The sequence below is a fragment of the Oncorhynchus masou genome, unplaced genomic scaffold, assembly GCF_036934945.1.
Source record: "Oncorhynchus masou masou isolate Uvic2021 unplaced genomic scaffold, UVic_Omas_1.1 unplaced_scaffold_2495, whole genome shotgun sequence".
In the NCBI taxonomy this organism is placed as follows: Eukaryota; Metazoa; Chordata; class Actinopteri; order Salmoniformes; family Salmonidae; genus Oncorhynchus; species Oncorhynchus masou.
The window spans coordinates 40,542-63,224 of record NW_027008948.1 but is presented as its reverse complement, the minus strand read 5'-3'; the positions used below and the strand labels follow the sequence as shown (position 1 = coordinate 63,224).

Here is a 22,683-nt window from a genome sequence, read left to right as displayed (position 1 = left end):
AGGGACATAGCCAGGATACACCAGGACATAGCCAGGGACATAGCCAGGATACACCAGGACATAGCCAGGGACATAGCCAGGATACACCAGGACATAGCCAGGGACATAGCCAGGATACACCAGGACATAGCCACCAGGGAAGTGTGTGCAGAACCTGGTGGACAAAATAGACAGTCATATTAACAGAGTGATTAACTATTTGGTGCAGCTGATGTTCAGAACTGGAGTTTCCTGTCTGAACTGGCTGCTTGATGTCTTCGTCTGCCGTCCAAACTGATTTAACCCTGAATCATAGAGTGGCTAAAAAACGTATTTCATAAGGGAGCACTCGCCATACGCTATTTATGTGGCTGTTGTAGGTAATATGCTGTAGACCAGGGGTTCCCAAACATTTTTGGCCCACGACCTCATTTGTGACCCTCACCCATGTGAACAAAAATGATGTAATTAACAGCCAATGTTGACAAGTGGCTGTCATTGAAAAACATTAACAGTATCTCTGATTGTCTTCTCTACAAATGGACATTAACTGCTGTGAGTATCCCTCACAGCTAACGTCCATTAGGAGAGCAAAGGTTGGGGAGTTTCTGAGTCAGAGTTTCCTCTTGATTGCTAGAAATTGAATAAATTCTTTGTTTAACAGTGTTATCTGACAAAGGTATTGCTGTTAGTTTCTGTTCCTCTGCCTCCCAACTCATTGTTTTCACCATATCAATTGCGAACGGTAATATCAAAGTCTCTGCTATAGTGTGTAGTTTGATAGTGTAGCTCGTCATTCACCATGGGAGTGATTCAAGTGCAACAGTATGGCCGTTAAATTTCATATTTTAAATTGGAATCATTTTCATTTAGATGTTTTAAGTAAACCAAATTTACATTATTTGGAGATACAAAGAATATGTTTTTTAGTGTTTATATGTATATCTTTTGGGGGCTGGGGGTTGCAAATTCTTCCACGACCCCATTTTCATAGCAGTCGCGACCCCTGGTTTGGGAACCACTGCTGTGGGGAAGATGCTCTATTTATTATTGTCAATAAGTCTGGTTGTATTCCCAGCTCATCCTGTGGACGCAGACTTGATGACCCCACAGTGACCTCAACAGCAGGAACTGGAAGTAGCTTCTCTGCTGGACTCAGTCGTCTCAACATCCTGGTGGCCCAGAGGTGGGTGATTGGCTCTTCTCACGTCTTTCATTGATCTGAAAGAACTGACCAGGTGAACGCTAAGCCTGATGACCATCATGTACAGGGCCTTCAGAAAGTATTCCCGCCCCTTTAGCTTTCCCCACATTTTGTTGTTACAGCCTGAACATGAACATACTAATATAAATGACAGAGTGAAAAGAAGGAAGACTGTACAGAATAAAAAAATATACCAAAACATTCATCCTGTTTGCAACAAGGCAGTAAAGGCATTCTGCAACAACAACAAAAAAGGCAACATGCATTTTTTTGTCCTCAATACAAAGCTGATGTTTGGGGAAAATCCAACACAACACATTACTGAGTACAACTCTTCACATTTTCAAGCTGCATCATGTTATGGCTATGCTTGTCATCAGCAAGGACTAAGGAGTTTTTTAGGATAAAAATAAACGGAATAGTGCTAAGCGCAGGCAAAATCTTAGAGGAAGACTTGGTTCAGTCTGCTTTCCAACAGACACTCGGAGACAAATTTACCTTTCATTTTTTTATTTTTTTTTATTATTATTATTATTATTTTTACCTTTATTTAACCAGGTAGGCCAGTTGAGAACACGTTCTCATTTACAACTGCGACTTGGCCAAGATAAAGCAAAGCAGTGTGACACAAACAACAACAGAGTTACACATGGGATAAACAAACATACAGTCAATAAAACAATAGAAAATGTGTGTGCAAATGGAGTAAGGAGGTAAGGCAATAAATAGGCCATCGTGGCGAAGTAATTACAATTTAGCAGATTAACACTGGAGTGATAGATGAGCAGATGAGGATGTTCAAGTAGAAATACTGGTGTGCAAAAAAGCAGAAAAACAAAAACAAATATGGGATGAGGTAGGTAGTTGGTTGGATGGGCTATTTACAGATGGGCTGTGTACAGCTGCAGTGATCGGTTAGCTTCTCTGACAGCCGATGTTTAAAGTTAGCAAGGGAGATATAAGTCTCCAACCTCAGTGATTTTTGTCATTCGTTAAAGTCATTGGCAGCAGAGAACTGGAAGGAAAGGCGTCCAAAGGAGGTGTTGGCTTTGGGGGTGACGAGTGAAATATACCTGCTGGAGAACATGCTACGGGTGGGTGTTGCTATGGTGACGAGTGAGCTGAGATAAGGCAGGGCTTTACCTAGCAAAGACTTGTAGATGACCTGGAGCCAGTGGGTTTGGCGACGGATGCGTAGTGAGGGCCAGCCAACGAGAGCATACAGGTCGCAGTGGTGGGTAGTATATGGGGCTTTGGTGACAAAACCGATGGCACTGTGATAGACTGCATCCAATTTGTTGAGTAGAGTGTTGGAGGCTATTTTGTAAATGACATCGCCGAAGTCGAGGATTGGTAGGATAGTCAGTTTTACGAGGGTATGTTTGGCAGCGTGAGTGAAGGAGGCTTTGATGCGAAATAGGAAGCCGATTCTAGATTTAATTTAGGATTGGAGATGTGAGTCTGGAAGGAGAGTTGACAGTCTAGCCAGACACCTACAGTCGAAGTCTGAAGTTTACATACACCTTAGCCAAACACATTTAAACTCCGTTTTTCACAATTCCTGATATTTAATCCAAGTAAAAATTCCCCGTCTTAGGTCAGTTAGGATCACCACTTTGTTTTGAGAATGTGAAATGTCAGAATAATAGTAGAGAGAATTATTTATTTCAGCTTTTATTTCTTTCATCACATTCCCAGTGGGTCAGAAGTCTACATACACTCAAATAGTATTTGGTAACATTGCCTATAAATTGTTTAACTTGGGTCGAACATTTCGGGTAGCCTTCCACAAGCTTCCCACAATAAGTTGGGTGAATTTTGGCCCATTCCTCCTGACAGCTGGTGTAACTGAGTCAGGTTTGCAGGCCTCTTTGCTCACACGCTTTTTCAGTTCTGCTCACAAATTTTCTACAGGATTGAGGTCAGGGCTTTTGATGGCAACTCCAATACCTTGACTTTGTTGTCCTTAAGCCATTTTGCCACAACTTTGGAAGTATGCTTGGGGTCATTGTCCATTTGGAAGATCCATTTGCGACCAAGCTTTAACTTCCTGACTGATGTCTTGAGATGTTGCTTTAATATATCCACATATTTTTCCTGTCTCATGATGCCAACTATTTTGTGAAGTGCACCAGTCCCTTCTGCAGCAAAGCACCCCTACAACATGATGCTGCCACACCTACGTGCTTCAAGGTTGGGATGGTGTTCTTCGGCTTGCAAGCATCCCCCTTTTTCCTCCAAACATATTGATGGTCATTATGGCCGAACAGTTCTGTGTTTCATCAGAGCAGAGGACATTTCTCCAAAAAGTACGATCTTTGTCCCCATGTGCAGTTGCAAACTGGCTTTTTTTATGGTGGTTTTGGAGCAGTTGCTTCTTTCTTGCTGAGCGGCCTTTCAGGTTATGTAGATTTAGGACTCGTTTTACTGTGGATATAGATACTTTTGTACCTGTTTCCTCCAGCATCTTCACAAGGTCCTTTGCTGTTGTTCTGGGATTGATTTGCACTTTTCTCACCAAAGTACGTTCATCTCTAAGAGACAGAACGCGTCTCCTTCCTGAGTGGTATGACGGCTGTGTGGTCCCATGGTGTTTATACTGACTCAAAGGATGTCAATTAGCCAATCAGAAGCTTCTAAAGCCATGACATCATTTTCTGGAATTTTCCAAGCTGTTTATAGGCACAGTCAACTTACTGTATGTAAACTTCTGACCCACTGGTATTGTGATACAGTGAATTATAAGTGAAATAATCCATGTGTGTAAAGAAGTGTTAGAAAAATGACTTGTCGTGCACAAAGTAGATTTCCTAACCGACCTGCCAAAACTATAGTTTGTTAACAAGAAATTTGTGGAGTGGTTGAAAAATGAGTTTTAATGACTTCAACCTAAGTGTATGTAAGTTTCTGACTTCAACTGTAGGTATTTGTAGTTGTCCACATATTCTAAGTCAGAACAGTCCAGAGTAGTGATGCTGGCGGGAAGGTGTGGGCAGGGATCAGTTGAAGAGCATGCATTTAGTTTTACTAGTGTTTAAGAGCAGTTGGAGGCCACGGAAGGAGAGTTGTAATGGCATTGAAGCTTGTCTGGAGGTTAGTTAACACATTTTACAATGTCTGTGGAACTTGTTCAGTTTGTCACAGTTGTTGAAATATTTACACACTTTAAGTTTGCTAAAAATGAACGCAGTTGACAGTGAGAGGACATTTCTTTTTTTTGCTGAGTTATATATTGATTTATTTAACATTTTTCTTCTACTTGTGTAGACCAAAAATGACAATTAACCATTTTAAATTCAAGCTGTAATACAAAAAAATGTGTTTAAAAGTCAAGGAGTGTGAACTCTCTGAAGACTGTAATTCACCTCAAGTCTTTTCCAATTGGTGCTGATGAAAGTAGATGAGGAGAGGACAGGCAAGGACAGGGGAGGAGATGGGGCAGAGGCGAGGACAGGGGAGGAGGAGAGGACAGGTAAGGACAGGGGAGGAGATGGGGCGGAGGCGAGGACAGGGGAGGAGGAGAGGACAGGTAAGGACAGGGGAGGAGAGGACAGGCAAGGACAGGGGAGGAGAAGGGGCAGAGGCGAGGACAGGGGAGGAGTGGGAGGGCACAGGGGAGGAGGTGGAGGAGGGGAAGAGGAGTGGGAGGGCACAGGAGAGGAGGAGTGGAGGACAGGCAAAGAGACACAGAGGGGTGGAGACGGGGAGAGGACAGACTTTTGTAGTGTCTGTTTAAAAAAGTATCAAAACCATTTATCTGCCATGCAAACCTAAGCCCTTTATCTCCCTCAGACTGGCTCAGGAGCAGGCAGAGAAGGAGGGGCAGTGTTCTGTCACCTCCAACTCTGTCGTCACCACGACGACCGGAGGTGACTTGGAGACAAAGCAGAGGCGCAAGTGAGTCTGTTTGCCATGACGACAGCGATACAGAGGCAGTCTGTTTAATGGATGTTTGACCTCTTAACCACTGGCGTGCTGGGAGTGTTTGCCTGCAGTTTTAGTTGAGTGTTGGTGAATGGTTTATAGTTGAGGTCATCTGCAGTGCCAATGTCTGGTGTAACAGTGGAGACTGCCAACTCTGGACCATGCATGGTCACCTGTGATGGGGGTTCAAATCGCTGCAAGTTTTCAATTTTGTTCATTTCTGTTTCCCACTTACCTTTCGATCTGTCTAAATAAAACCCACTTACCTTTCTATCTGTCTAAATAAAACCCACTTACCTTTCTGTCTAAATAAATAAAACCCACTAACCTTTCTATCTGTCTAAATAAAACCCACTTACCTTTCTATCTGTCTAAATAAAACCCACTTACCTTTCGATCTGTCTAAATAAAACCCACTTACCTTTCTGTCTGATTAAATAAAACCCACTTACCTTTGTGTCTAAATAAATAAAACCCACTTACCTTTCTATCTGTCTAAATAAAACCCACTTACCTTTCTGTCTAAATAAAACCCACTTACCTTTCTATCTGTCTAAATAAAATCCACTTACCTTTCTGTCTAAATAAATAAAACCCACTTACCTTTCTATCTGTCTAAATAAAACCCACTTACCTTTCTGTCTAAATAAATAAAACCCACTTACCTTTCTGTCTAAATAAAACCCACTTACCTTTCTGTCTAAATAAATAAAACCCACTTACCTTTCTGTCTAAATAAATAAAACCCACTTACCTTTCTGTCTAAATAAATAAAACCCACTTACCTTTGTCTGTCTAAATAAATAAAACCCACTTACCTTTCTGTCTAAATGGATAAAACCCACTTACCTTTCTGTCTGTCTAAATAAAACCCACTTACCTTTCTGTCTGTCTAAATAAAACCCACTTACCTTTCTGTCTGAATAAATAAAACCCACTTACCTTTCTGTCTGTCTAAATAAATAAAACCCACTTACCTTTCTGTCTGTCTAAATAAAACCCACTTACCTTTCTGTCTGTCTAAATAAAACCCACTTACCTTTCTGTCTAAATAGATAAAACCCACTTACCTTTCTCTCTGAATAAATAAAACCCACTTACCTTTCTATCTGAATAAATAAAACCCACTTACCTTTCTATATGTCTAAATAAAACCCACTTACCTTTCTATCTGAATAAATAAAACCCACTTACCTTTCTATCTGTCTAAATAAAACCCACTTACCTTTCTGTCTGTCTAAATAAAACCCACTTACCTTTCTATCTGTCTAAATAAAACCCACTTACCTTTCTGTCTGTCTAAATAAAACCCACTTACCTTTCTATCTGTCGAAATAAAACCCACTTACCTTTCTGTCTGATTAAATAAAACCCACTTACCTTTCTGTCTGTCTAAATAAAACCCACTTACCTTTCTATCTGTCTAAATAAAACCCACTTACCTTTCTGTCTGTCTAAATAAAACCCACTTACCTTTCTGTCTGTCTAAATAAAACCCACTTACCTTTCTGTCTGATTAAATAAAACCCACTTACCTTTCTGTCTAAATAAATAAAACCCACTTACCTTTCTGTCTGTCTAAATAAAACCCACTTACCTTTCTGTCTAAATAAATAAAACCCACTTACCTTTCTGTCTGATTAAATGTAGATTTATAAATGTAGATTAATGTAGTTATATATTTATAAATATTGTCATATATTTATGAATTTAGTTAAATGTAGATGAATGTAGTCCTTATTATAAATGTAGTCATAGATTTATAAATGTAGTTAAATGAAGATGAATGTAGTCATATATTTATAAATGTAGATGCATGTAGTCATATAGATTATAAATGTAGATGCATGTAGTCATAGATTATACATGTAGATGCATATAGTCATATAGATTATAAATGTAGATGCATGTAGTCATATAGATTATAAATGTAGATGCATGTAGTCATAGATTATACATGTAGATGCATATAGTCATATAGATTATAAATGTAGATGCATGTAGTCATATAGATTATAAATGTAGATGCATGTAGTCATATAGATTATAAATGTAGATGCATGTAGTTATGTTCTCCCATCTGATCCCGATGTGTGATGTCTAAATGGTGTGGTGTGTTATGGGTAATGTTCTGTGTTCCCCGGTCCAGATCCTACTTGACCCCGGTTCGTGATGAGGAGGCGGAGGCTCAGAGGAAGGCTCGATCCAGACATGCCAGACAGTCACGACGATCCACTCAGGTAGGCCCACCTTATTTATTTTTATTTCACCTTTATTTAACCAGGTAAGCTTGTTGAGAACAAGTTCTCATTTACAACTGGCCAAGATAACTGGCCAAGATAAAGAAAAGCAGTTCGACACAAACAACAACACAGAGTTAGACATTTTTTAACCACTCCACAAATTTCTTGTTAACAAACTGTAGTTTTGGCAAGTCGGTTAGGACCTCTACTTTATAATTCACTGTATCACAATTCCAGTGGGTCAGAAGTTTACATACACGAAGTTGACTGAGCCTTTAAACAGCTTGGAAAATTCCAGAAAATTATGTCATGGCTTTGGAAGCTTCTGATAGGCTAATTGACATCATTTGATTCAATTAGAGGTGTACCTGTGGATGTATTTCAAGGCTTACCTTCAAACTCAGTACCTCTTTGCTTAACACCATGGGAAAATCGAAAGAAATCAGCCAAGACCTCAGAAAAAAATAGTAGACCTCCAGAAGTCTGGTTCATCCTTGGGAGAAATTTCCAAATGCCTACAGATGTACCACGTTCATCTGTACTAACAATAGTGCGCAAGTATAAGCACCATGGGACCACGCAGCCGTCATACCGCTCAGGAAGGAGACGCGTTCTGTCTCCTAGAGATGAACGTATTTTGGTGTGAAAAGTGCAAATCAATCCCAGAACAACAGCAAAGGACCTTGTGAAGATGCTGGAGGAAACAGGTACAGAAGTATCTCTATCCACAGTCGCTCAGAAGCCACTGCTCCAAAACTGCCATAAAAAAGCCAGACTACGGTTTGCAACTGCACATGGGGACAAAGATCGTACTTTCTGGAGAAATGTCCTCTGGAAAATTATGTAGATTTACAGAAGCAACATCTCAAGACCTCAGTCAGGAAGTTAAAGCTTGGTCGCAAATGGGTCTTCCAAATGGACAATGACCCCAAGCATACTTCCAAAGTTGTGGCAAAATGGCTTAAGGACAACACAGTCAAGGTATTGGAGTGGCCATCACAAAGCCCTGACTTCAATCCTATAGAAAAATATGTGGGCAAGAACTGAAAAAGCGTGTGAGCAGGGAGGCATACAAACCTGACTCAGTTACACCAGCTCTGTCAGGAGGAATGGGCCAAAAGTCACCCAACCTATTGTGGGAAGCTTGTGGAAGGCTACCTGAAACGTTTGACCCAAGTTAAACAATTTAAAGGCAATGCTACCAAATACTAATTGAGTGTATGTAAACTTCTGGCCCACTGGGAATGTGATGAAAATTCTCTACTATTATTCTGACATTTCACATTCTTAAAATAAAGTGGTGATCCTAACTGACCTAAAACAGGGAATTTTTAATTGGATTAAATGTCAGGAATTGTGAAAAACTGAGTTTAAATGTATTTGGCTAAGGTGTATGTAGACTTCAGACTTCAACTGTAAGTCGGGATAATCCACTCAGGCAGACCCACATGCCTAGACATAGACCCACATGCCTAGACATAGACCCACATGCCTAGACATAGACCCACATGCCTAGACATAGACCCACATGCCTAGACATAGACCCACATGCCTAGACATAGACCCACATGCCTAGACATAGACCCACATGCCTAGACATGCCTAGACATATACAGTTAACCACATTTAAGGCTGGCTCGCCAGACAGTCAGGACCATCCACTCAGGTCAAAGCTCGTTCAGGAGAAGTATATTGTAGATCCACGTTGAGCCAACTGACATTCCAATTCCTACTGTAATCGTACAACTGACATTCCAATTCCTACTGTAATCCTACAACTGACATTCCAATTCCTACTGTAATCGTACAACTGACATTCCAATTCCTACTGTAATCGTACAACTGACATTCCAATTCCTACTGTAATCCTACAACTGACATTCCAATTCCTACTGTAATCCTACAACTGACATTCCAATTCCTACTGTAATCCTACAACTGACATTCCAATTTCTACTGTAATCCTACAACTGACATTCCAATTTCTACTGTAATCCTACAACTGACATTCCAATTCCTACTGTAATCCTACAACTGACATTCCAATTCCTACTGTAATCCTACAACTGAATTGAAATGTAATTGACCCCGGGTTGCTTTAGTTGGTGAAGTAGATCAGACCGCTGCTTAATAATCATTGTTTATACTATTATAGTAATAGTAGTATAATATAGTAATTATGACACGTTGATCTGACGTAACAAGAGGAATGGACTACATGGAATGGATTACAACACATTTACTGTAATCTGTTACTTTACCAGCTAAAATATTTTAATCGGATTACAGATGCTTTTGATAAACTAGATGATTACTTCTGAAAGAGGAAAAGTTTTTTTGTTGACACCTCTCTGTTTTCTCAAAGACATTCAAATCAGCATTGAAAACAGGTGCATATTTTTAAGTTTGTTCCATCTGACCACTGTGATGTCAGAGACCACTGTGATGTCAGAGACCACTGTGATGTCAGAGACCACTGTGATGTCAGAGACCACTGTGATGTCAGAGACCACTGTGATGTCAGAGACCACTGTGATGTCAGACCAAATGTGTTTGATGAATCGTGTGAAAAAAGCAGGAATAGGCGTTTGTTATCTACAGTCCAAGCTATGTCTTCCAATTTAAAACAAATGATTTACCTTTTATTTAACTAGACAAGTCAATTAAGAACAAATTCTTATTTTCAATGACAGCCTACCAGGGAACAGTGGGTTAACTGCCTTGTTCAGGGGAACAGTGGGTTAACTGCCTTGTTCAGGGGAACAGTGGGTTAACTGTCTTGTTCAGGGGGCAGAATGACAGATTTTACCTCGTCAGCTCAGGGGATTCGATCTTGCAACATTTCGGTTACTAGTCCAACGCTCTAACCACTAGGCCACCCTGCCGCCCCAATGGCGTGACTGCTGTCGGCATCCATAGATTAGTAGTGGCGTTGTCTACGAGCGATAAGGATATCACTTATTATTGATATCTACATATTGATGTGACTCACAATGCTGCTCTCTCATTTAGCTGTTTTATGTCTTACGCATTGAGGTTGCTGTGTATTTTAACCCAATATAGATTGAATTGAGGTTGCTGTATATTTTAACCCAATATAGATTGAATTGAGGTTGCTGTGTATTTTAACCCAATATAGATTGAATTGAGGTTGTATTTTAACCCAATATAGATTGAATTGAGGTTGTATTTTAACCCAATATAGATTGAATTGAGGTTGTATTTTAACCCAATATATATTGAATTGAAGAAGTGTAGGCTGCCTGTCAATCATTGTGCTCCATACTGTCAACAACGAAGACCAGGAAGTGGGGCTTTTATGGCTCAATCAAATTCATGCTGAATAGATAAAATATCGATAGGCCTAATGGACAAGTGATCAAACTCACACACTTTTTATAGACTTAAAGGGGCAATCTGTAGTTTCTACATCCATTTTTGGACTTATAAATGAATGATATATATGTACCCATTGATTCTGGAAGTATTTCACTTTAAGATGCCTAATGAGCTTAGTTCAACTGTTATGAGAGTTCAAAATAGAAAACCGTTTTTCAACCAATGTTTGTAAACATTGTATATGTAAACAGACATTGTACAGCCTCGTAACATGGTTAAAATGGCTGGCAATGCATCCGTAGTTATATCAGTTCATCTGAGAGCGGTTCCATTTCTCCCTCTGCTTTATTTGTTTCAACTGTGGATTCACCCTTTAAACAGCTTATAGAGATGCCAACAAAACACGTAAACAACAGGACTATTGAAAATAAGAATTTGTTTTTAACTGACTTGTTCAATAAAGGTTACATTTAAACATTTTAAATTATCAAAAAATTACTGATTTAACATGAGCAGCACCTTCTATCTGTTGTCCAATCAGGGCGTGACGCTCACAGACCTGCAGGAAGCTGACAAGACAATGAAGACAGCCCAGACGGACGAAGGGAGAGAGAAAACAAGGAAAGAGGAGGAGGAGGAGGCGGCCAATAAGAAGAGAGCAGAAGAGGGGGTGAGCGCAGTGTTTATACATGAGGGGGTGACAACATCATGCAAGTGACATCACCCACCACGGGACCTACTGTTGGCCAGGGTTTGACAACAGGCGGCCCTCGGGGCCTAAAGCGGCCCTCAGATGTTTTTTCTTGGCCTCCCCAAGGTTGTTGAAAAAATATATACAAAAATAACTTTAATTTAACTGAGGAAAATCTGTTCCTAAGTTTTCCCAGGAATAAAAGAGATGTGATCGTGTCTCAATGTAATCCAGGTATGAAATGATTGTTATTTTCAAATACAATCTCTATTTTGGGGCTTAGTTGTGGTCATCCACTCAGGTAAATATGGTTCCGTGGCTGAATCTACCCTGGGATTTTCTTGGTCAGTGGTATTGACGCTGCTGAGTTGTGTTGGTTGTGACTGTTGCACCTGTATGTTGGATGTGATCTGTGTTTATGTATTCTGTTATGATTGTAGTATTATTGTAGTATTATTGTGGTATTATTGTAGTATTATTGTAGTATTATTGTAGTATTATTGTAGTATTATTGTGGTATTATTGTAGTATTATTGTGGTATTATTGTAGTATTATTGTGGTATTATTGTCTTCAGGAGGTAAGCTGGAGGTCCCGTATCGCCAACCTGCAGAAGTCTGACCTGCTGGGACTGACTCAACCGGATGGTACCTCTCGCCCCCCAACCTCTAGCCAGGAGACTAGTGGAGGGGAACGTGAGAGCGACCGTATCGCCAGGGAGAGACGGAGGACCAGGAGGAGAGCTCAGAGGGCTGGAGAGGTGAGTGCATTGTAATCTGTCATAGCCATGCTTTATAACCAGGGGTTAGAACTGTTACAGGGAACAGAACCAAAAACAGGAGGGGAAAAAACTATAATGTTCAAGGAACAGAAACGGAACCAGGAACGAAAGTGATCTATACTGTTACAGAACTGTTGTTTTAAAAGCATGGGAACCGGTTAATTACGTTATTTCAAGTTCTGGGCATTTGTTTTGTCCTACCAAAAAACGCAACAAAGTGTCTATGCAAAACACCCCCTCTGTCACTCAGAAACTTGTTCCAGTGTCTGTGCTTGTTTAGGCTACCTGCCGTTCCCCCCTCTGAAACAGGCTACTGTAGCCTCTCCCCCATCTGAACCCCAGGTTACTGTAGCCCCTCCCCCCTCTGAAACCCAGGCTACTGTAGCCTCTCCCCCATCTGAACCCCAGGCTACTGTAGCCCCTCCCCCCTCTGAATCCCAGGCTACTGTAGCCCCTCCCCCTCTGAATCCCAGGCTACTGTAGCCCCTCCCCTCTGAAACCCAGGCTACTGTAGCCCCTCCCCCTCTGAAACCCAGGCTACTGTAGCCCCTCCCCCTCTGAATCACAGGCTACTGTAGCCCCTCCCCCCTCTGAAACACAGGCTACTGTAGCCCCTCCCCCTCTGAATCACAGGCTACTGTAGCCCCTCCCCCCTCTGAATCCCAGGCTACTGTACTGACGTGACAAGCATTATTCAGAAGATAGGGAGAGAGATTTTTGGATTAACTAGTACAAGCACTATAGGCTTAGTGATCACGTTTCCCTTGGATTTCTTAACTAGAAAAAGGTAAGAAGTGTTTTTAATTCTGGTGTCGCTCTGCACACAAAATATTGTTAGCTAGTTAGCTCAAAAGACATTCAAGGTTCCTCCATAGAAGCCTCTTAGTATAATTCTGTGGACCTAATTCAGATAATGATATCAACAAGATGCCCAGTGCTTCAAGCCTCTTCCTCAACCCTTTCTTGCTCTCTCCTCACCTGCAAAATTTCAGTTGCGTCTTGCTCCATAGACTACACGTGTGTGTCCATCATGCATCTGAACAACTAGCTTGCCGGCTTCATCTGCACTGATTGGTCTAAACAACTAGCTGACCCTCATCTGCACTGATTGGTCTAAACAACTAGCTGAATCCATCTGCACTGATTGGTCTAAACAACTAGCTGAATCCATCTGCACTGATTGGTCTAAACAACTAGCTGACCTCCTCCGTCTGCACTGATTGGTCTAAACAACTAGCTGACCCCCATCTGCACCGATTGGTCTAAACAACTAGCTGACCTCCATCTGCACTGATTGGTCTAAACAACTAGCTGACCTCCATCTGCACTGATTGGTCTAAACAACTAGCTGACCTCCATCTGCACTGATTGGTCTAAACAACTAGCTGACCTCCATCTGCACTAATTGGTCTAAACAACTAGCTGACCTCCATCTGCACTGATTGGTCTAAACAACTAGCTGACTTCCATCTGCACTGATTGGTCTAAACAACTAGCTGAATCCATCTGCACTGATTGGTCTAAACAACTAGCTGACCCCCATCTGCACTGATTGGTCTAAACAACTAGCTGACCTCCATCTGCACTGATTGGTGAAGTCATTTAATGAGCTAAACGTGTAAAAATAAAACTGTTAATTTCACAGGTTAAAAAAGGAACCGAAAGGAACGATATAAACCGGTACTTTTTGGGGGTTCAAACCGGTTCAGAACTTTATATTGCTGGTCAGAACAGTGAAGAGAATGGTTCTATTCAGAACGAAACGATTTGTAAATAATGTAACCCTATTAAAACCTTGCTCATAAGGATGACATCGCCGTCATATATGGACAGCAGGAAGCAGAGCAGTTAAGAGCTTTGGGCCAGTAACCAAAAGACGACTAGGTAAAATATCTCTCTGTTCCCTTGAGCAATGCTCATAGCCCTTATTTCTCCTGCAAGGTGAGTGCATGAGCTAGTCCTGGTTATAACCTTTCAACAGGGCATTATAACCTGTCATAGTCCTGTTTGTAACTGGTTACTAGGTTATATCCTGGTAATAACCTGTCGTAATGATGACATTGACATCCATAATGTATTGACCTGCTGATGTCTGTGGTCCTGTAGACTGATGACAATGAGCCCAGTGGAGAGGAGGGGTTTGGAGGCAGTGGGCGCGCCAGCACCAGGTATGGATCTGACCTTTACACTGAACGGTCCTGTTTCCTCATTATAATATCTCTGTCCTGTTTCCTGACTGTCGTTATAATATCTCTGACCTGTTTCCTGACTGTCATAGTAGTGAGTCATTATAATATCTCTGTCCTGTTTCCTGACTGTCATAGTAGTGAGTCGTTATAATATCTCTGTCCTGTTTCCTGACTGTCGTTATAATATCTCTGACCTGTTTCCTGACTGTCATAGTAGTGAGTCATTATAATATCTCTGTCCTGTTTCCTGACTGTCATAGTAGTGAGTCATTATAATATCTCTGTCCTGTTTCCTGACTGTCGTTATAATATCTCTGACCTGTTTCCTGACTGTCATAGTAGTGAGTCATTATAATATCTCTGTCCTGTTTCCTGACTGTCGTTATAATATATCTCTGTCTTGTTTCCTGACTGTCGTTATAATATCTCTGTCCTGTTTCCTGACTGTCGTTATAATATCTCTGACCTGTTTCCTGACTGTCATAGTAGTGAGTCATTATAATATCGCTGTCTTGTTTCCTGACTGTCGTTATAATATCTCTGTCCTGTTTCCTGACTGTCATAGTAGTGAGTCAATATAATATCTCTGTCCTGTTTCCTGACTGTCATAGTAGTGAGTCATTATAATAGCTCTGTCTGGTTTCCTGACTGTCGTTATAATATCTCTGACCTGTTTCCTGACTGTCATAGTAGTGAGTCATTATAATATCTCTGTCCTGTTTCCTGACTGTCGTTATAATATCTCTGACCTGTTTCCTGACTGTCGTTATAATGTCTCTGACCTGTTTCCTGACTGTCGTTATAATGTCTCTGACCTGTTTCCTGACTGTCGTTATAATATCTCTGACCTGTTTCCTGACTGTCGTTATAATGTCTCTGACCTGTTTCCTGACTGTCATAGTAGTGAGTCATTATAATAGCTCTGTCTGGTTTCCTGACTGTCGTTATAATGTCTCTGACCTGTTTCCTGACTGTCGTTATAATGTCTCTGACCTGTGCTTTACCCAGGTCTGACGTGTCATGTAACGACTGTATCGACAGAGGAGGCTCTGAGACCAACGATTACAAGAAGGTAGGGACATGGAATAAAGTTTGAATGGTTGGAAGGGTCTAGTCAATATTTGGGAGTCTCATCCTGTTTGTTTTCAGACTCTCTCTCTCTCCATGTCTCCCGCTCTCCTTCTCTCTCTGTTTCCATTTCCTGCTCTCTCTTCCACTCTCCTTCTCTCTCTCCTTCTCTCTCTCCTTCTCTCTCTGTTTCCATTTCATGCTCTCTCTCAAATGGATTGGCATTGTTTTTGCTATATATATAGTGGATGAAATTCTATTACAAACATTGCTTGTTATAGTATAGTGGATAAAACATTTAAAAAAAACATTTGTATGAATGAAAATGTAATGTCTTTCTGTCCCAGCTGTTTGAGGTGGTGACCAGGGAGAATGGTCAACTCCAGACTCAGCTGCAGGACACCCAGAGGACCGTCTCTCAGACTAGACTGGACCTGGACAAGGCTACCCAGGTCTCTCTCTCGCTCACTCACTGACTCTCCCCCCCCCCAGAGGGGACAAGGCTACCCAGGTCTCTCTCCCGCTCACTCACTGACTCACCCCCCCAGAGGGGACAAGGCTACCCAGGTCTCTCTCCCTCTCACTCACTGACACCCCCCCCCCCCCCCCCCCAGAGGGGACAAGGCTACCCAGGTCTCTCTCCCGCTCACTCACTGACTCACCCCCCCAGAGGGGACAAGGCTACCCAGGTCTCTCCCTCTCACTCACTGACACCCCCCCAGAGGGGACAAGGCTACCCAGGTCTGTCCCTCTCACTCACTGACTCACCCCCCAGAGGGGACAAGGCTACCCAGGTCTCTCTCCCGCTCACTCACTGACTCACCCCCCCCCGGAGGGGACAAGGCTACCCAGGTCTCTCTCCCGCTCACTCACTGACTCACCCCCCCCCCCCCAGAGGGGACAAGGCTACCCAGGTCTCTCTCTCGCTCACTCACTGACTCACCCCCCCAGAGGGGACAAGGCTACCCAGGTCTCTCTCCCGCTCACTCACTGACTCACCCCCCCCCAGAGGGGACAAGGCTACCCAGGTCTCTCTCCCGCTCACTCACTGACACCCCCCCAGAGGGGACAAGGCTACCCAGGTCTCTCCCTCTCACTCACTGACACCCCCCCCAGAGGGGACAAGGCTACCCAGGTCTCTCTCTCGCTCACTCACTGACTCACCCCCCCCCCCAGAGGGGACAAGGCTACCCAGGTCTCTCCCTCTCACTCACTGACACCCCCCCCCCCCCAGAGGGGACAAGGCTACCCAGGTCTCTCTCCCGCTCACTCACTGACACCCCCCCCAGAGGGGACAAGGCTACCCAGGTCTCTCTCCCGCTCACTCACTGACTCACCCCCCCAGAGGGGACAAGGCTACCCAGGTCTCTCCCTCTCACTCACTGACACCCCCCCCCAGAGGGGACAAGGCTACCCAGGTCTCTCTCCCGCTCACTCACTGACACCCCCCCCCCCAGAGGGGACAAGGCTACCCAGGTCTCTCTCCCGCTCACTCACTGACTCACCCCCCCCCCCCAGAGGGGACAAGGCTACCCAGGTCTCTCCCTCTCACTCACTGACACCCCCCCAGAGGGGACAAGGCTACCCAGGCCTCTCTCCCGCTCACTCACTGACACCCCCCCCCAGAGGGGACAAGGCTACCCAGGTCTCTCCCTCTCACTCACTGACACCCCCCCAGAGGGGACAAGGCTACCCAGGTCTGTCCCTCTCACTCACTGACTCACCCCCCCCAGAGGGGACAAGGCTACCCAGGTCTCTCTCCCGCTCACTCACTGACTCACCCCCCCCCAGAGGGGACAAGGCTACCCAGGTCTCTCTCCCGCTCACTCACTGACTCACCCCCCCCCCCAGAGGGGACAAGGCTACCCAGGTCTCTCTCTCGCTCACTCACTGACTCACCCCCCCCCAGAGGGGACAAGGCTACCCAGGTCTCTCTCCCGCTCACTCACTGACTCACCCCCCCCCAGAGGGGACAAGGCTACCCAGGTCTCTCTCCCGCTCACTCACTGACACCCCCCCCCAGAGGGGACAAGGCTACCCAGGTCTCTCTCCCGCTCACTCACTGACTCACCCCCCCCCAGAGGGGACAAGGCTACCCAGGTCTCTCCCTCTCACTCACTGACACCCCCCCCAGAGGGGACAAGGCTACCCAGGTCTCTCTCTCGCTCACTCACTGACTCACCCCCCCCCCCAGAGGGGACAAGGCTACCCAGGTCTCTCCCTCTCACTCACTGACACCCCCCCCAGAGGGGACAAGGCTACCCAGGTCTCTCTCCCGCTCACTCACTGACACCCCCCCCCCCCCAGAGGGGACAAGGCTACCCAGGTCTCTCTCCCGCTCACTCACTGACTCACCCCCCCCCCCCAGAGGGGACAAGGCTACCCAGGTCTCTCCCTCTCACTCACTGACACCCCCCCCCAGAGGGGACAAGGCTACCCAGGTCTCTCTCCCGCTCACTCACTGACACCCCCCCAGAGGGGACAAGGCTACCCAGGTCTCTCTCCCGCTCACTCACTGACTCACCCCCCCCCAGAGGGGACAAGGCTACCCAGGTCTCTCCCTCTCACTCACTGACACCCCCCCCCAGAGGGGACAAGGCTACCCAGGCCTCTCTCCCGCTCACTCACTGACACCCCCCCCCAGAGGGGACAAGGCTACCCAGGCCTCTCTCCCGCTCACTCACTGACACCCCCCCCCAGAGGGGACAAGGCTACCCAGGTCTCTCTCCCGCTCACTCACTGACACCCCCCCAGAGGGGACAAGGCTACCCAGGTCTCTCTCCCGCTCACTCACTGACTCACCCCCCCCCAGAGGGGACAAGGCTACCCAGGTCTCTCCCTCTCACTCACTGACACCCCCCCAGAGGGGACAAGGCTACCCAGGTCTCTCTCCCGCTCACTCACTGACACCCCCCCAGAGGGGACAAGGCTACCCAGGTCTCTCTCCCGCTCACTCACTGACTCACCCCCCCCCCCAGAGGGGACAAGGCTACCCAGGTCTCTCCCTCTCACTCACTGACACCCCCCCAGAGGGGACAAGGCTACCCAGGCCTCTCTCCCGCTCACTCACTGACACCCCCCCCCAGAGGGGACAAGGCTACCCAGGTCTCTCCCTCTCACTCACTGACACCCCCCCCCCAGAGGGGACAAGGCTACCCAGGTCTGTCCCTCTCACTCACTGACTCACCCCCCCAGAGGGGACAAGGCTACCCAGGTCTCTCTCCCGCTCACTCACTGACTCACCCCCCCAGAGGGGACAAGGCTACCCAGGTCTCTCTCCCGCTCACTCACTGACTCACCCCCCCCCAGAGGGGACAAGGCTACCCAGGTCTCTCTCTCGCTCACTCACTGACTCACCCCCCCCCAGAGGGGACAAGGCTACCCAGGTCTCTCTCCCGCTCACTCACTGACTCACCCCCCCCCCAGAGGGGACAAGGCTACCCAGGTCTCTCTCCCGCTCACTCACTGACACCCCCCCCCAGAGGGGACAAGGCTACCCAGGTCTCTCTCCCGCTCACTCACTGACTCACCCCCCCCCCAGAGGGGACAAGGCTACCCAGGTCTCTCCCTCTCACTCACTGACACCCCCCCCCCAGAGGGGACAAGGCTACCCAGGTCTCTCTCTCGCTCACTCACTGACTCACCCCCCCCCAGAGGGGACAAGGCTACCCAGGTCTCTCCCTCTCACTCACTGACACCCCCCCCCAGAGGGGACAAGGCTACCCAGGTCTCTCTCCCGCTCACTCACTGACACCCCCCCCCCCAGAGGGGACAAGGCTACCCAGGTCTCTCTCCCGCTCACTCACTGACTCACCCCCCCAGAGGGGACAAGGCTACCCAGGTCTCTCCCTCTCACTCACTGACACCCCCAGAGGGGACAAGGCTACCCAGGTCTCTCTCCCGCTCACTCACTGACACCCCCCCAGAGGGGACAAGGCTACCCAGGTCTCTCTCCCGCTCACTCACTGACTCACCCCCCCCCAGAGGGGACAAGGCTACCCAGGTCTCTCCCTCTCACTCACTGACACCCCCCCCCCCAGAGGGGACAAGGCTACCCAGGCCTCTCTCCCGCTCACTCACTGACACCCCCCCCCCAGAGGGGACAAGGCTACCCAGGCCTCTCTCCCGCTCACTCACTGACACCCCCCCCCCCCCCCCCCCCCCCAGAGGGGACAAGGCTACCCAGGTCTCTCCCTCTCACTCACTGACACCCCCCCCCAGAGGGGACAAGGCTACCCAGGCCTCTCTCCCGCTCACTCACTGACACCCCCCCCCAGAGGGGACAAGGCTACCCAGGCCTCTCTCCCGCTCACTCACTGACACCCCCCCCCCAGAGGGGACAAGGCTACCCAGGTCTGTCCCTCTCACTCACTGACTAACCCCTCCCCCCAGAGTGGACAAGGCTACCCAGGTCTCTCCCTCTCACTCACTGACTCCCCCCCCCCCAGAGACACAGGCTGTGATTTGGTTCACATTCTCTATGGGATTTTACATGTACTTGTTGGCATTGCTAACTTTTTGGCGAACTGAGGCTGTGATAGTGCCCCTTGTGTTCAGTGGCGGTATTACAGAACATCCCGGAGTGACAATGTGGAGACAGCTCAAACGTAACATACACTAACATATATACGTTTCATAATGACCGTGATAAACAGTCTCCTACAGCCTTTCAATTGAACTGCATACTGTATAACACGTATTGACATGAACAATGTTTCTGCTGGTCTGTGTGTTGTATCCTACAGAGACAGGAGCGCTTCAGTGATTGTTCGGCAATGCTAGAGATAGAGAAGAAGGTAAGTCTCTCCTTCCTGCCGTGTGTGGCTTGTGTTGTGTTATATGTGCAGTAACTAGTGTCAAACACCTGATGCTGAGCCTGGCCTCATGACTGGCTACTGCTGCCTGAAACACTTTCTTCATTTCTCTCTCTGTCAATGTCTCTGTTTCTCTGTCTCTCTCTGTCAATGTCTCTGTTTCTCTGTCTCTCTCTCTGTCAATGTCTCTGTCTCTCTTTCTCTCTCTGTCAATGTCTCTGTTTCTCTGTCTCTCTCTCTGTCAATGTCTCTGTTTCTCTGTCTCTCTCTCTGTCAATGTCTCTGTTTCTCTGTCTCTCTCTGTCAATGTCTCTGTCTCTCTTTCTCTCTCTGTCAATGTCTCTGTTTCTCTGTCTCTCTCTCTGTCTCTCTGTCTCTCTCTCTGTCAATGTCTAAGTTTCTCTGTCAATGTCTCTGTCTCTCTTTCTCTCTCTGTCAATGTCTCTGTTTCTGTCTCTCTCTCTGTCAATGTCTCTGTTTCTCTGTCTCTCTGTCTCTCTCTGTCAATGTCTCTGTTTCTCTGTCTCTCTCTCTGTCAATGTCTCTGTTTCTGTCTCTCTCTCTGTCAATGTCTCTGTTTCTCTGTCTCTCTTTCTCTCTCTGTCAATGTCTCTGTTTCTCTGTCTCTCTCTCTGTCAATGTCTCTGTTTCTCTGTCTCTCTTTCTCTCTCTGTCAATGTCTCTGTTTCTCTGTCTCTCTCTCTGTCAATGTCTCTGTTTCTCTGTCTCTCTCTCTGTCAATGTCTCTGTTTCTCTGTTTCTCTGTCTCTCTCTCTGTCAATGTCTCTGTTTCTCTGTCTCTCTTTCTCTCTCTCTCTCTCTCTCTGTCAATGTCTGTCTCTCTTTCTCTCTCTCTGTATCTGTCAATGTCTCTGTTTCTCTCTCTATCTCTGTCAATGTCTCTCTCACGCTCTCTCTGTCTCTCATCAGGAGCGTCGGATGTTGGAGCGGCGTGTGGCTGAGCTGGAGGCAGAGTTGAAGGTGAAAATATATCATCTCACATGGGTTCAAATAGTATCCAAAATCTTTCAAATCCATTATTTGGGCTTGATTGAGATTGCCTGTTGCAATGGAACCAATAGAGAAGCCGTTTGCTAAACGCTCAAAGTATTTGAAAGATGAGCAGAAAGATGAACAGTAAGATGAGCAGTATTTGAAAGATGAGCAGAAAGATGAGCAGTATTTGAAAGATGAGCAGAAAGATGAGCAGAAAGATGAGCAGAAAGATGAGCAGTAAGATGAGCAGTATTTGAAAGATGAGCAGAAAGATGAGCAGAAAGATGAGCAGAAAGATGAGCAGAAAGATGAGCAGAAAGATGAACAGTAAAATGAGCAGAAAGATGAGCAGTATTTGAAAGATGAGCAGAAAGATGAACAGTAAGATGAGCAGTATTTGAAAGATGAGCAGAAAGATGAACAGTAAGATGAGCAGTATTTGAAAGATGAGCAGAAAGATGAGCAGTATTTGAAAGATGAGCAGAAAGATGAGCAGAAAGATGAGCAGTAAGATGAGCAGTATTTGAAAGATGAGCAGAAAGATGAGCAGTATTTGAAAGATGAGCAGTAAGATGAGCAGAAAGATGAGCAGTATTTGAAAGATGAGCAGAAAGATGAACAGTAAGATGAGCAGTATTTGAAAGATGAGCAGAAAGATGAGCAGTATTTGAAAGATGAGCAGAAAGATGAGCAGAAAGATGAGCAGAAAGATGAGCAGTAAGATGAGCAGTATTTGAAAGATGAGCAGAAAGATGAGCAGTATTTGAAAGATGAGCAGAAAGATGAGCAGAAAGATGAGCAGAAAGATGAGCAGTAAGATGAGCAGTGAGATGAGCAGTATTTGAAAGATGAGCAGAAAGATGAGCAGTATTTGAAAGATGAGCAGAAAGATGAGCAGAAAGATGAGCAGAAAGATGAACAGTAAAATGAGCAGAAAGATGAGCAGTAAGATGAGCAGAAAGATGAGCAGTATTTGAAAGATGAGCAGAAAGATGAGCAGTATTTGAAAGATGAGCAGAAAGATGAGCAGAAAGATGAGCAGTATTTGAAAGATGAGCAGAAAGATGAGCAGTATTTGAAAGATGAGCAGAAAGATGAGCAGAAAGATGAGCAGTAAGATGAGCAGTAAGATGAACAGTAAGATGAGCAGTATTTGAAAGATGAGCAGTAAGATGAGCAGTGAGATGAGCAGTGAGATGAGCAGTATTTGAAAGATGAGCAGTAAGATGAGCAGTGAGATGAGCGCTGAGATGAGCAGTGATATGAGCAGTGAGATGAGCAGTGAGATGAGCAGTGAGATGAGCGCTGAGATGAGCAGTGATATGAGCAGTGAGATGAGCAGTGAGATGAGCAGTATTTGAAAGATGAGCAGTAAGATGAGCAGTGAGATGAGCGCTGAGATGAGCAGTGATATGAGCAGTGAGATGAGCAGTGAGATGAGCAGTGAGATGAGCGC

The 22,683-nt window shown here is 45.4% G+C and overlaps 1 protein-coding gene across 1 annotated transcript in view; it reads left to right on the top strand.

Annotated features, from left to right (window-relative positions):
- Positions 1 to 1,057: 1,057 nt before the first annotated feature.
- The window catches only part of LOC135533599 (protein phosphatase 1 regulatory subunit 12A-like), a gene marked incomplete at its 5' end in the record, with an annotated part of 30,384 nt that continues 8,758 nt past the window's right edge, over positions 1,058 to 22,683 (top strand). Inside the window, 10 exons of the mRNA XM_064960888.1 lie at positions 1,058 to 1,165; positions 4,976 to 5,080; positions 7,257 to 7,347; positions 11,231 to 11,359; positions 11,957 to 12,139; positions 14,267 to 14,328; positions 15,358 to 15,421; positions 15,765 to 15,869; positions 20,163 to 20,213; positions 21,162 to 21,212. Of these exons, the coding sequence (XP_064816960.1) occupies positions 1,058 to 1,165; positions 4,976 to 5,080; positions 7,257 to 7,347; positions 11,231 to 11,359; positions 11,957 to 12,139; positions 14,267 to 14,328; positions 15,358 to 15,421; positions 15,765 to 15,869; positions 20,163 to 20,213; positions 21,162 to 21,212 (949 nt within the window). The remainder of the gene's footprint in view (positions 1,166 to 4,975; positions 5,081 to 7,256; positions 7,348 to 11,230; positions 11,360 to 11,956; positions 12,140 to 14,266; positions 14,329 to 15,357; positions 15,422 to 15,764; positions 15,870 to 20,162; positions 20,214 to 21,161; positions 21,213 to 22,683) is intronic.